This window comes from Leptosomus discolor, chromosome 5, assembly GCF_034619465.1.
Source record: "Leptosomus discolor isolate bLepDis1 chromosome 5, bLepDis1.hap2, whole genome shotgun sequence".
Lineage (NCBI taxonomy): Eukaryota > Metazoa > Chordata > Aves > Leptosomiformes > Leptosomidae > Leptosomus > Leptosomus discolor.
The window spans coordinates 13,035,166-13,048,566 of NC_141395.1; the positions used below are offsets into that span (position 1 = coordinate 13,035,166).

Below are 13,401 nucleotides of genomic sequence, written 5' to 3' on the forward strand. Positions count from 1 at the left end.
CTGTTTGATCTAATAATTGATATTGCCTTTTTCTTGCAATTTTTGCCTTTCCTAATTTCTCTGAGGGTGACCTATATCTGCCCCTACCCACCCCCGTGTGCTGGAAGAAGGAGAACTAAATGAAGAACTGCCGGAATGGGAATAACGAAATCGCACTCCACCGACTGCTGTGTGTTTACATGACTTCCCTCTGCTGGTCAGAAGAGGAATATTTCAAATATACCCTAGCCTCATTTGCTAAAAGTGATGGTTCTCCCTTGGTCCAGGTGTTTGAAGTGGTTCTTCCCTCCTTGTCTCCTCGAAGCTCTGGCTGGCAGTGTTATGCGCGTTAGCCAAGCTCAGTGCCACCAAGATGTGCAGGAGAAATTAGTTCTGTGTTTGCAGAAGAGTTTAAAGGGAGCCATGAAAGAGACAAGGAGCTAAAGTAAAGGGAGAGGATAACATTAGACAAACAAAAAATACCGGAAAACATATAACCTTTGTGGTACACTTGGAAGGGAGCTTTCTTGCTGTTCTTCTGGAATAGCTCCACTGGTGAATAATGGATTTTTTAAGTAGAATTATAAAGAAATGAAGCTGCATGCATACAAAATAAGGATAGCTGTGTCAGTATTCAGAACTACAGCTCAATGTCCAGAATGTGTTTGGCAATTCTGACAGAGGACAGCCAAAACACCTGAGCTGTTTTTTTCTGAACCATGACTGCCCTGTCCTAAAGAGCAATTGAGAGCTCAGGGCTGCTCACGATGTGCTGGCTGCTGCCACAGCACAGGCTGCACAGGCTGCAGCAACGCTACATCCATTGCCACGTTTCCCTGGTGCATCATTTATATATTCACGATAGGTTTGGCATAGGGTAAGCAGGAGTAGCTCTGCCTGCGTTCCCCTATAGCTGGGGGAATCCTCATTAAATCGGCACTAACATTGTCCTGAGATTTGGCATGAAGCATGTGAATAAAGGAAAGAACTGAAAATCTGCGGAGGAAGGAATCTAGATGGACCGTGTCCCAGAGTCTACAAGAACCAGCTAATGAACAACTCCAATTTCCTTTATAAATATCATGGATCTTGGGCAAACCCCCGGTGCCATGAAATGCAAAGGTAACACAAAGGCATTTGTAAGGAAGCAGGCCAATTTCCTCCCAGCTAATTGAGTCACTGATAAGCTACCCAAGTCTCATGCAATAAAGTCACACAAGTAGCTGCAGTAAGTCTGTGTGGGAAATGCCAGTTGGATTTGGGGGTAAGACAAAATATCTGTAAGCATACAGGTCCACAATTGATAGAGTATGCCTGGACCTTCCCCATTCAACAAAGCATATCAATGGAGTGTTAAACCCTGCTTGGTCTTTAAAATTTGGCAGTCAGGGCTGTACTAGAGAGTGAAACCAGGAGAAACAAATGGGATTGACTCGACTGTACTTTCATTTACAGTGATGGAAACTCATTGAAACAAATCTGTGTCAGTATTAATATGCAGGCAAATTGAATTAATATTTGAGAGGCAACATATCACATACCCTGATGAAATGAAAGGTGGTTGGGGTGGACTGACAGCTGAGCTGGGACCTAATGCTGAGCAGAAGAAATCAAACACGATCACTTTTTGCACAGAGTTTCTGCATTAGAGAATGAAAGGAAAGCACGAAACTGAGCTGCATAATGGCAGATTGTCAGCTGGTTAAAAATGTAGCTTCACTGGTCCATACACCTAAAGAAAAGAGGATGGTACTGGTGTCTTAAATAATCTTGTGAAGTGTAAATATAAATTGTCTTGGACAGGAATGCTGCTGTAGAGATTGAAACCTGGCTAATGGACTGTGAACATCGGGCAATCGTTAATGGGCCCATACAGGGCTATGGGGAGGACTTGTTTAGGGCACTGCAAGCAGTAATGCAAGGTTTGGCTTTATTTAATATCTTCATTAACAACCTTGGAGAGGGTGCAGTCAGTGTGTTAATTAAACTAGCAGAAGATATTAAATTGGGAGGTTTGTCAAAAAAAACAGCCACTGGTATAGAAATAATGGAAAATTACCTGAGAAGGTCATAAATGTAGAGAGGAAATAACAAGGTGAGAGGCAACATGGGGAGAAAACAAAGCAATCTTGAGGAAAATAATAAAAAAGCAGCTATTTAGAGGGTGGGAGATATTTGGAAAGCAGTAAGACTATAAGAGACTGAATGGAGTTAGCAGATGGCAAATTAGGCTCAGTTTTTACTTTTATTTCTATTTTTACTACTTTTTTTTTTTTTTTTTTTTTTTTTGCACCACTGCAGTTACACCTATGCAATTCTCAGTCTAAATGTAGTGCTGTGGGCTGGCACCAGGCTGCATGACTTTTGTTGGCAGTTCACCAGATAAGCAGCTCCGAGACCATCTGAAAACTCAGGGCTGCTTGCTCCAGTATAACTGCAATGAGGCGCTGAGAGCTGCCTTCCCTGGACAGACCTGCAGCCGGTCACTGTGACCTCACTGGTTACCATCAGCTGAAGCCGGTGTAGCCTGGTTGTTCTAGATGATCATCTGCACCCAATGTGAGCTATTAAGCTTAGTTCTAGAAGGCAGTGATTATACTTCTGGTGAGTTAGTGCCAGTACTAGGGCATGCACAAGGGCAGGTGCTGTAGCTCAACTGATGAACCTCTGTAGTAACACTGTTGTAGACGTGAGGGACCCAGGAAGAACATGCCCCAAGGCATAGTAATGCAGCAAGGAGACAGTTTACACCTTCCCACACAGCTGAGATCATGTCTGCTATATCCTGTGCACCAGCTATATTGGGAAGCAGCTTGGGGCAACCCTGAATTCCTCTTTTGTGTCTGGATGCCACGTCATGGGTGTCACCACCACCAAATTACTGGCAAGCCAGGGATAAATAGCAAGCTTTGGGCTAGACAAATGCACTTGCCAGTGGGAAGATTTCCATCAACTCCTCAGACTTCAGTTTCCGGTTCAGAAAAATACTTAAACCTGGATTTAGCTCTAAGCAGGGACTCACTTCAGTTTGCCTTGCTATTGCTTACAGTCTGTTTCATTGTCTTACTCATGTGCTTAAAGTCAGAGGTGTGCCAAAGCATCTTTGTGACAATGGTCCTTTATGATGCCAACTCTGAAGGTTTTTATAAGTTTAAAATGGCAGTAATATAACCTCACTCTCTCCTAAGTATAAGGATAAAATAGCTATTTTCAAACAGCTATAGAAATCTGTAGTTATTCATTTTCTCATAATTGAATGTTAGTTCCATTGTCAACTTGAGCACATCTACAGATGCTGCCATCATTTGGGGGTTGTTTAATTTATTTACCAATAACAGTGAACAAAGAATTTCCAGTCTAAAAATATGGTAAGCTTCCATCGAAAAAGAACATGCAATCATAAGTTTAGTGTCCCGGTGGGAGTTTTTTGTATCTCTTTTTGAAAGGAAAAACCTTATTACATAGAAAATAGGTTCCTCATCTGTACATCCCACTTCACTGTAAATCCTGCAAATAGCCTTTTTGAATTCATCAGAAAAAACTCAATACATAAACCCTGGCCACTGCTACCTTTGACTTCAGCGTAGGCAGAGCTCAGGAGATTTTATAAAAGCATCAGGTGAGATAGTTTGTTTAGTGTAAGACACTAAGCAAATTTTAAAGAAGAATCATTAAAGTCTTAAAAGTCACTCTTAGCTTACAGTAAATACATGGGTCTCATAAGGTCTTTCTGGCAACTTTCCACCTTTCCTGGGTCATTTGTAATGCATAACTCGAGAGGCACAGCAGGGTTGTGGCATCCAGTTGATCAGAAGAAAGGGAGCATGTGGGTGGGCCAGACATCATTTATTTTCTTGGTGTCAATTATTGCCAAAAGAGGTTATTTTAGTTGTATGGTTTATTTTGTTGAAATGTAATTATTATGCTAATTATTTCCAAACTTAGTGGTTAGTTGTAATTCTGAGGCCTCTGCCTTGGTACTTCCAGAGATGTACAAGCTGCGGGAAATATTTCATAGTATTAATATATTTCCGCAACCCTAAGTTGCTTGGCTAGTGATCCTAGAATGCAAAAAGTAACATCCTTTAACGAGAAGTTATGGCTAGCCCCATGAAACAGCTGATCTGCATCAAAAAGGCATTTTGCTCAATCTCATTTCGCTGCAAGAAGCGAACAACTTAAAAGGAGCACAGAAGAGCCTAAATGTTGGATCTTGGCTTCATTACACCATTGCACAACTCCCATATCCCTCCATTTTCCTGGGGGATGAGGGGGAGTAATGGCCATTCCACTGTTGCTGCAGAAAGTCCGTTGGATGCCTTTCCAAGGAAAACTGGAAGGGCTACCCCAATTCTTTCAGGGATAATTGTGCAACTGAGTTCTGTGGGAACGTTGTCCTTGGTTTCTGCAGAGGCAGGATGCAGATGGGCTTCATTTGGATAATGCCAGGAGGAACTGGGTGACTCCAAAGTTGCTGTCTGTTACCGGGACCCTGATTTTAGACCTTCGCCTGTGTCCGCAGTGGATGACCAGTGCTTGAAGGAAACGTTTTTCTTTGTAGTACACTGGGAGGTTCAACATTACAAACGAACTTGAAAGATGGAAACTTGCAGCTATGCTGTGCTGGCACTGGCGACACATCTCTAATGAGTCATGTCCGTTGGAAGGGTGCGTGCTGTGTTGTTCAGCCTCTTCAGAGGTTAGAGTGGTGATAGCAGCCTAATAAATGCTAGACAGAGTGGTTTGAAGCTGCCCAGGAAGGTCACCCATTTTTTTTCTTTCTTCTTTTTACTGTTTTGTTGAGGAAAGCATCATGGGTGGGAGGTGAAAGAACTGAAATTACACCTGTCGGCAGAGAAATAGTGGAGAAACTGCGAGACTGGGAGAAATTGTGTTTGTTCACTGACTTCACAAGGACTGTGGTGCTGCATAGCTGGTGAAGATTAACCTACAAAACTCTTGGGAAACTTGCTGACTCTTCCCCCACACCACCCCCAAAATAGAAAAGAAGATCTGGAGCTCAAAGCAAATGTTGAGTTCTAGAAAGCCGAGTGCTTTCTGCGTGAGCAAATTAAGGAAATCTTGCCATTGCACGTCACTGTGTGGGAACTACTTCATGGCCTTTATTTTGGTATTAGTTGTATGTGTATCAGATGCTTTTAGAAGCATCCTTTTCACTTTAGCTTCTCAAAAACTATACGGAATTCCTTTTAATTGGGTGCGGGGAGATGTTCATCTTTTTAAATTAAGTTTTGAAATTTTTGTGACTGTTTATTGAAAATTGAAGCATTTAATCTCTTTATGTGTGTTACAAAGGTTTATACAGCTTGTACATGAAGCTGTAGGATGGGAGTAGTACTGAAAGTCCCATACTGCTGTGCACAAAGATGTTTTGGTACATCTGGGGGAATGTAAGCCAGTAGGTCAGTGGATTATGACTTAATGATTTGGAAGCAGAGGCAGAATTTGGGGAAGTAGTGGAAAGGCATTGCTGGAGAAAAAGTAACAAATGGAAAATCTGAATTATGACCTAGGCTAAAAATACCAATGGAGAAAGCTGAACGAAACTAAACATGTGCATATGGCACAATACAGACATGTTTAACACATCCAACGCTTGGCCCTACCTTGGGAGAAACAGTCTGCAAGCGCCTGTCAGTATTCTGCCTCCGGTATGAGTACCAGAGCAGCACACAACGGGGGATATCTGTCAACTTTGCCCTCAGAGTCATCCAGTTCTAATTGCTAATACAGTAGCAAGAGTGATAACAAATTGTGTATATATTTCCATAAATATCGAAATACTCAGGATTCTGTTGTGCTTGGCATAGACATGCAATTCACCAGCAGCAAGACTGGACTTTTAGATTAGTTGACAGATCACAGGTAATGGAGAAAGCTGCTGCTGGTTTACATTCTCTTGAAAGCATATCCATCTTAGTCCATCTGAAAACTTCCCTGCTTGGCAAAGCAGAGTTCATGGCTTGGAGAATTTTTTAATGTATTAGTCATAGGCCAATGCAACATAATAAAGGGTCTTTTAAAGAAAGCAGTTGAAGTTGTGCCTGCTTTTGAGTGACCCACTTGGTTGGGTTAGATGGTGCTGATGGCTTACCTTCTGCTAACAGGTTCTTGAATTGAGGTTAGTGGTAAACAGACTAGAAGAAACAAATGCTGTCAAATATGCCAGGATGGCATGGCTCATACTGGAAGGGAGGAAGCAGTTAAAAGTATTTGATTGATGCATGTTGAGTTTCTAGTTCTTAGTTGAATGCAGCACTTTTCCTAAGCACGTCCTGCAGGTTTTCATATTAGCTCAGGGTCTGGCCTCACTTTTTACGGGGAATGTTATGCTTGCACAACTACCAGAAGCTTCTTTCTCCTCAAGGCAGGATGGGACCAAAATGAGGGCCTGAAATACATTTCCCTTAGTGTTTGAAATACATTGTGTGTATGGCACAGAGATTATGCATCAAGTGATGTTTCAGTAGTAAATGCTGTTCAGGCTTTTGGTTCTTTCTGTTCCTGCTTACTGAGAAACCAGTCCTAAGAGGTTGTAGCTGCTGGCGAGGGGAGGCATTAGTGTTTGGTATGGGAGGGAGCAGACAGCAAGAAGGGGGAAATACAGGTTGAGCGTCAGGAAAAGTGTCATCAGTAAGGTTTGGTGGGTGCTTAGATGACTGACACGTCTCCCTGCAGGGTACAGGATGGATGGTAGTGCAGAAGGGCTCAGGCAGCGAACGTGAGTCTTTCTTCCCTTTCTGAAACCCCTAGTGAGGACAGGCTGAGCTCTAGAGCTCGCTGCGCTGCTTTAGTCAGTTACTGCAGCCACAGATAAGTCCCTGCAAAAGCATGGAAGGATTGACCCTTCTAAGAGAACTAATTTGGCATTGCCTTCAGCAACCCCTTCTCGGCCACTGTAATGTTAGAGACTTGGCTCAGAGGTGGCTGAGTTGAAGAGGCACTTGCAGGAGCTGGGCTGTGAGCAAGGGTCTGGTCTGTGTTAGTGTTTGTGGTCGACTGTACCTGTGTACCGTTGGGACTGATAAATATTGGTGGGAGCACCTATGGCTGCAGCAGGCTGTTTTCATCCCCGTAACAACTCCCGTTGTCAGGAGGCTCTGACCCTGACGGCACAACCCATATAGCATTGGGGAAATACCTTGCAAAGGGAAACTTGCTGGCCATCTCTGTGCTATCACAGCAAAGAATTGCAGGATGAGAGCAAGGGTTAAAGCTCTGAGTAAAATAGCACAGGAGCCCACCCAGAGAGATTTAAATGTCGCCTCTTGTCCTGCAATGCATGCATGAGTGTGTGTGCGTACATCTCCAAAATTCAGTGCTGCCTAACTTCCCTTCTTCAAAATATCAACCAGTTTCTAGTGCCAAGGAACCTAATAATCTATTTATTAAAATGAGACAGACAATAAGTTTGTGTGGGGAAATGTTAAGGCAGTGCACATTGATCATGCTGATTTAGGACAATACTGCCATCGCAGCATTTCTGCAGACAAATCCTTTGCAGCTAATTGCATTATAAATGCCGCTAAACCATTTTCATAAGGTATTTCCCTAAGATATAAGCCCTCCATCAAAAATAAAGCCAAAAAGAGCAAAGGAGCAGTTGTGGGTTTTTTTCCTAATTAAATGTTATATGAAAGTAAGGCAGGAGAGAGAGGAAAAAATGCAAATCATGTTAATTAAATGCTAAATCTGCTGTAAGGGGCTAGTTTTAAACACCGTGAGACATGTCGAAACTCATACAGATTTTCCAACTAAAAGCCAGAAAAGTAGAGTCCTGAGGTCTTTATCCTCAGATCAAGGTCCTGAGCCATCCCAGGTCAGGATTTTGATGTCACCAAATTTCAGAGGTGGTATTTCTTGCCTGTCATTGATCTTAACTGTACCAAAAAGTGACCCAGACGAGGCCTGGATGCTGGACCTCCTTTAAGAGAGCCCAGGGAGTGTGGCAGTGGGAATCAGCCTCTTCTTCCTGCTGTGGTGGACTGTGGCCGTAGGGTTGCGCTGCCTGCAGTGGGTGTCCTGGGCTAGAGACATCGATAGGGAACAGCAGTCATCGTGTACAGCCGGCATGAGCACCTATGGTGTTCGCCAGAGAGCAGTTCCCCCAAATACTCAGTAGTAGTACTTGGCAAAGGGTGTTTTTACAGGGGATCTCAAATGTTTTTATCAAGCTGGGTCAGAAGACCCTGAAGCACAGAGCAGTTAATTGGATTTCCCAAGGAAGCATAGCAAGCAGCAGAGGGCTGAGCCTGGCTTCCTTGTTTCCCAGTCTCCAGCACAAAGCAGTAGACTGTTGCCTACACTATTTCAATATTTTTTGGGTGACAGAAAGCAAAGCATCTTCCTTTCATATTGAAGGGCACAAATTCTCATTCCTTGGAAATACTTGTCACTTCAAACGTGCCTGTACAAATTCTGTCCTTGTGCTTGTGTGTCCTGCAAGTGATGTGCTTGTGAGCTCATTTTAGAGACTCCAGGCAGGGAGAGATCACAGTCAGACCAGGAGGAGGCTGGGTCTCCTCCGATTTTCACGTATGAGGTTTTTCAGGTAGTGCCCATTTCCAAAAAAGTTACTTGGTAGTTCAGCAATTGGGAAATTTCTTTGCCAGGGTACTTTTGCCATAGGAAAGCCTTTCCTCCTAAGGTCTTGTATGAAACTGGGAGTCACAGCTCCCAGGATAGCTGTAGCTGTCAGTCTGCTATTGGATTAGAAGAAAGCATTTTCTTTTCTTCCTCCTCCTCTCCCCCTCCCCATGCAGTAAAATTACTTGATTACAGAGAAATTGGGAGATAAATGTACTGCCTGTGGTCTTGTGTTTGAGCCTAGGGGTAGCTCTGATCGTTTCAGCAGTCACAGCTGGGATGTGGCTACGCCCTGACTGTGAAACGGGCGTGTGCACAGGGCAAGACCCCACTCACTAACTGTAGCCTCCTAAAAGCTGGGCACCCACTGTCGGCAGGTTGCCCCACTGCTGCCAGGGCTGGAGGGAGCAGAGGCGTCCCCAGAAGGCAACATTCATCTGCACCTGCCTTCACCTTCTTCAGGAAGGAGACTTCTCGCCTTGCCGATGCGATGGAGGCACCATGCCTGAAGCTTAAGCAGCTGAAGTTAGATGGGTCGAGTAAAGCTAATGGAGCTGGGTATTTCATGGACTTGAGCATCAGTTAATTAATTTTCATCTTGCCCTGAGCTGGGTTGGGTGTGAGGTGTTTGTCTCAAGGGGGAACTGTGGTAAAGCGGTTCCCCCAGGAGCACTGGGTTGTGGCAGAACAGCTATTAGGTGCCAGGAGTAGTTGCCTCATTAGACCTCTCCGTCCCTCTGCTCTAGGCAGGAGAGATGCTCATAGCCTCTTTAAATGTGCGGTGTCCTGATCGTGAGGTGGCCTAGTGTTGACCCCCAGATCAAAGGAGTGAGTTCCCTGCCTGACAACCATTAAAGGTGCACGCAGGATCAACACAGGCCAGAGATATGTATAAGAAATTTAAGCCGGGGTTAGTTGAAAAAACTGCCATAAAAGTTTCTCAGCCAAATTCACAGAAAGCAGATGACTATAAAGATGCAGGAGAAAGTTCCATAAAATTATTGCACCCCCCCCTCCAAAATGGGATTTTATCCTTGTGCGTAGGTAACAGCTGGCATAGCAATGGGCTTTAATCTGGGGAGAGGGGGACATCTGCTTGCTGGTGGGAAGAGTAACAGTAATTCTTGCAAAAAGTAAAGAAGGGGGGAAGAGGGGAGGGAGAAAAAAATCCATTTCTAAATTTTTTATGGTGAAAAGGGGCATTTGTGGTTCTCATTTTTTATGTTATTGTTGACAACAATTGTGGTTGTTAAATTTTTTAAGTCATTTTAGTTTTTCCAAAAGTGACCATGATTTGTTACTTATACTGTAGCTTACAGAAGTGACACACTTAATATCGGGGGGTCCAAACCTGGATATCTACCAATGGAGATGGAGATCAGGTAAATGCACACCTGCTCTTCCAAAGAGAAAAAGCTGCCGTTTGGCAACTGGTTTGAGGAGGGAGCTGCAGGCTATAACATGAGCATTATGGAAGAGATTAGATTGAGTGCTGCCATTAATCACCAACTTCCACGTAGGCCCAGCATGGTTTTGTGTGACAATGATGTTCAGACAACACACCATCTACCAGGAGACTTCGAGTCTCTGGAGAAGGCTCTGGGTTCTGGCCCTAGCAGTAGCTGAGCACAGGTCCACCAAAGGAGACCTGGCAGGAGCTGTGGTCCCCTGCAGACTAGCCCCATAGCGAGAACGATGTACCGTCTTACTCTCCCAGCCGGAGGGAAGGTGGTGGTGGCTGCAACAGAGACCGTGATGGAGAAGGCAGGTGAGAGGGAGGTGTCTGCAGGTAGAAAAGAATAATTACGTGGTACCATTGCCATGCCTGTCATCTCCTCTTCTCTTTTACAGACACTTAACAAGAACAATTTGATACCAGATGACAGGACCAACTTCTACCCGCTGCAGCAAACCAATGTGTACACGACAACCTATTACCCGAGTACACTGAATAAATATGACTACAGGCCCGAGGCCTCCCCTGGAAGGACCTTTACCAACAGCTGATGATGGACAGATCCTACAGGACTGGATTGCTTCCTATATGAATTTTTTTTTAATTGATTTTATGGACCAAATACTGGCCCAACCTCTAGATGTAAATATTGTACAGTAGGGTCTTTTTTTTTTCCTTTGGTTAATTGTATTTCTTGTAAACAGCACATCTCCTTACAAGGACAAAAATGCGTATGGACCATTCTGCAGAGCTTTTGTGGAGATTTGGCTGGAGATGGCTTTTACTACTGCAGCTGTTTATGGCTGGAAGATCAGCATTGCTGTCCAAGGCTGACGTTGTCAAGGAGGTGGCTGTGTGCTGGGCTCGGTGGCCACCACGCAGCAGCACACAACACGTGGGTGCACTCTAAGCAAGGCAAGAGGTGGCCTCCTGAGGCAAAGGTGTCTGTCTGGTGAGGAGCATCCTTCCTGAGACAGGGTAGCAATGGTGCACTGGGTGACACGCAGCTCGTAAGACAGGCCGAGCGTGACTCCATCGTGCCAACAACTTGAAGAACGTTTTCTTTTTTCTTTTCCTTTTTTCGTTTTTGATTTTTTTTTATGTTTCTGCAAAAAAAAAAAAAAAAGAAAAAAAGAAAAAAAAGAAAAAGTGACTTTCTAGGGCAGTGTTCCCTGTATCATCAACAGAATCTTTTCATATTACAGGAAATACTCTCTGCAGCCTTCTTTGGTGATATGCAGTTCAGCTGATGAGAAACAACACACAAACAAAGTGCATTACCCAAAGAAGCTTTCCAGAATGTTTCCAGTCTTAATTAAAAGAAAATTATACAGGCAGTGAGACACTGAGAAAAATAAATGTTGGAATAACATCGGAGACATGAACTTGGAGTGCCTAACAAACGAAGATGTTTATATCACTGGAAAAAAAAGATGTGATGATTGCCGCACAAGAGCCATGGGCTTGCTTGCTTTCTTTCTTGTTCTTTTTTTTTTTTTTTCTGAGACAGTGTTAACTCTTTTTGTTCTAGCTTTGATCCTGATTGCGTCTGCCAGGAAAGGCAACTTTAGAGGCCATGCTCTTCTTGTGGGAAATCACCATGCTTTGGGCTAATTTTTCCTCTTGTTTTACTGTTGGTTTTTAGTTCATTTACTTTCAAAGAATGAATAATTCTGACTTTGCAGGGGGAGGGTATTTTTGTAAGGAATGTTTCCATAGTCTGACGTGACCCAGAAAGTCTGCTGCACATTCTTATAGCGTCTTCCAGTCAGTACTCTATGAAATAGTAACACAGCTGAGTGGTGTGCGTTGTTTGCCAGTATTTCTTTAATTTTTCTGAACAAAAACAACCCAACAAACAAGTGCTGCTGCAGCTATTGAAGTAAATTGGGGTGGTAGCATTATTAAACGGTATATCCAGCCTTGAAATGTAATTCTGTGTATGTGTGTGACCTTGTCTATAAGAACTGTATTAGTTTGATGCAGAAGCCATGTTGTCTACAACCAGATGTTTGTCTGACATAATTGTTTGGCAAAAAGGAAACTTATTGCTGGTGCTTAATGTACAATTACATCCAATGTGTTAGCAACGTGAACAAGTTCACCACTGTTATCATTCAGTGTTTCTAAATATTTATGATGAACTCCTGATGCTAAGGACTTTAGATTGTTGCAATACTGAGCATGAGATAAAAGTACACCCTGAATCGCGCATGAGCTCCACGTGGTCCCGAGCTTGGCTTTGTCGTCTGCATCTTACTCGAGCAATTGCCATGCCCGTGCTTGGCCGTTGGCTCGGCCGTGTTCCCAGCAGTCCCGTTTGTCTTCGCTTTATTTCAGATTTCGCTGTAAGCTGACACGGATCGTTTTTCAGTGCTGTTCCTTTGCAGTTGCTTGTTTGGAAGCCCAGCTTGGGCTGTGTACTCAGCTCTTTCACGTAGGCAGCTGGTAGGAAATGAAGAAAGACTGTGTTGCTTGTGACAAGTATATTGCTTTTCCTGCGAAGAAAAGCCAACATGGCTCTGTAAGCCTGTGTTATGGTGGTTTGACCAGAAGGCAAGAATAAAGTAGCCTCCCATTTTTAAATTACTTTGGTCGACTTCAGTTTGCAGTGATTGAAGGCTGTAGGGATACTTGTAATAAAGTGAGGTCATTAGCACTGTCACAAGGACACCTTAGGCTCAGTGGTGCCCGTCATTTTCAGCAGTTGTTTTTCTAATTTATCAGCTCATCCTGCTTCTGCTCTGATCTCACTGGGTGAAACAGAGGAAACGAAGGAAGAGAGAGAGAGAGAGAGAGGTGCCCTTAGATAGATGTACTTGCATTTGAAGCAGCAGGGTCAGGAGCTGATGCAGACCTCGAAGCTCTGTCTGAAGCAACCTGCTGCAGCCCTCCAAGCAGGCACAGCAGCTCGGTGGCCCTAAGTCCCCTGGCAGCATGGCTGGGGCGAGAGTGGCAGGAGTGAAGCAGGACCACCAGGGAAGCCGGAGAGCACTGGTAGCACATACCAGTGCCTGCAGGGAGGCTCTTCCCAGGCCCCTAAATCCTGTTTGAGGAGCGATGCCTTTGTGCCTTGTGCCATAACAAGTCTGCCCCGTCTCACTGAATTTCTGCATCCCCCTCAGCAACACTGAAAATTCTGACTTAAAGTAGTTCTAACAAGTATGTAGCCCAGGGGTTGAAAGTTATCACATTAGACTATCAGGATGGGATTTCCCAGCTCTAATTTATGTGATTCAGAAGAAAACATTGGCTCCCAAGATCACTCTAGCCATTGTAAAATTAAAGCTATCTCCGAGCTTCCCCTTGAGAAGATTCCCTGTATCAACACATTCTGCAATTACCATGCACGTGGCAGG

The 13,401-nt window shown here is 44.0% G+C and overlaps 1 protein-coding gene across 2 annotated transcripts in view; it reads left to right on the forward strand.

Moving 5' to 3' along the window:
- SEMA5B (semaphorin 5B) overlaps positions 1 to 10,593 on the forward strand; it is a 135,678-nt gene extending 125,085 nt beyond the window's left edge. For both annotated transcript variants that reach the window (XM_086464975.1, XM_086464976.1), the window contains exon 21: positions 10,438 to 10,593. In XM_086464975.1, coding sequence (XP_086321101.1) covers positions 10,438 to 10,593 — 156 coding nt within the window. The remainder of the gene's footprint in view (positions 1 to 10,437) is intronic.
- Positions 10,594 to 13,401: the final 2,808 nt, after the last annotated feature.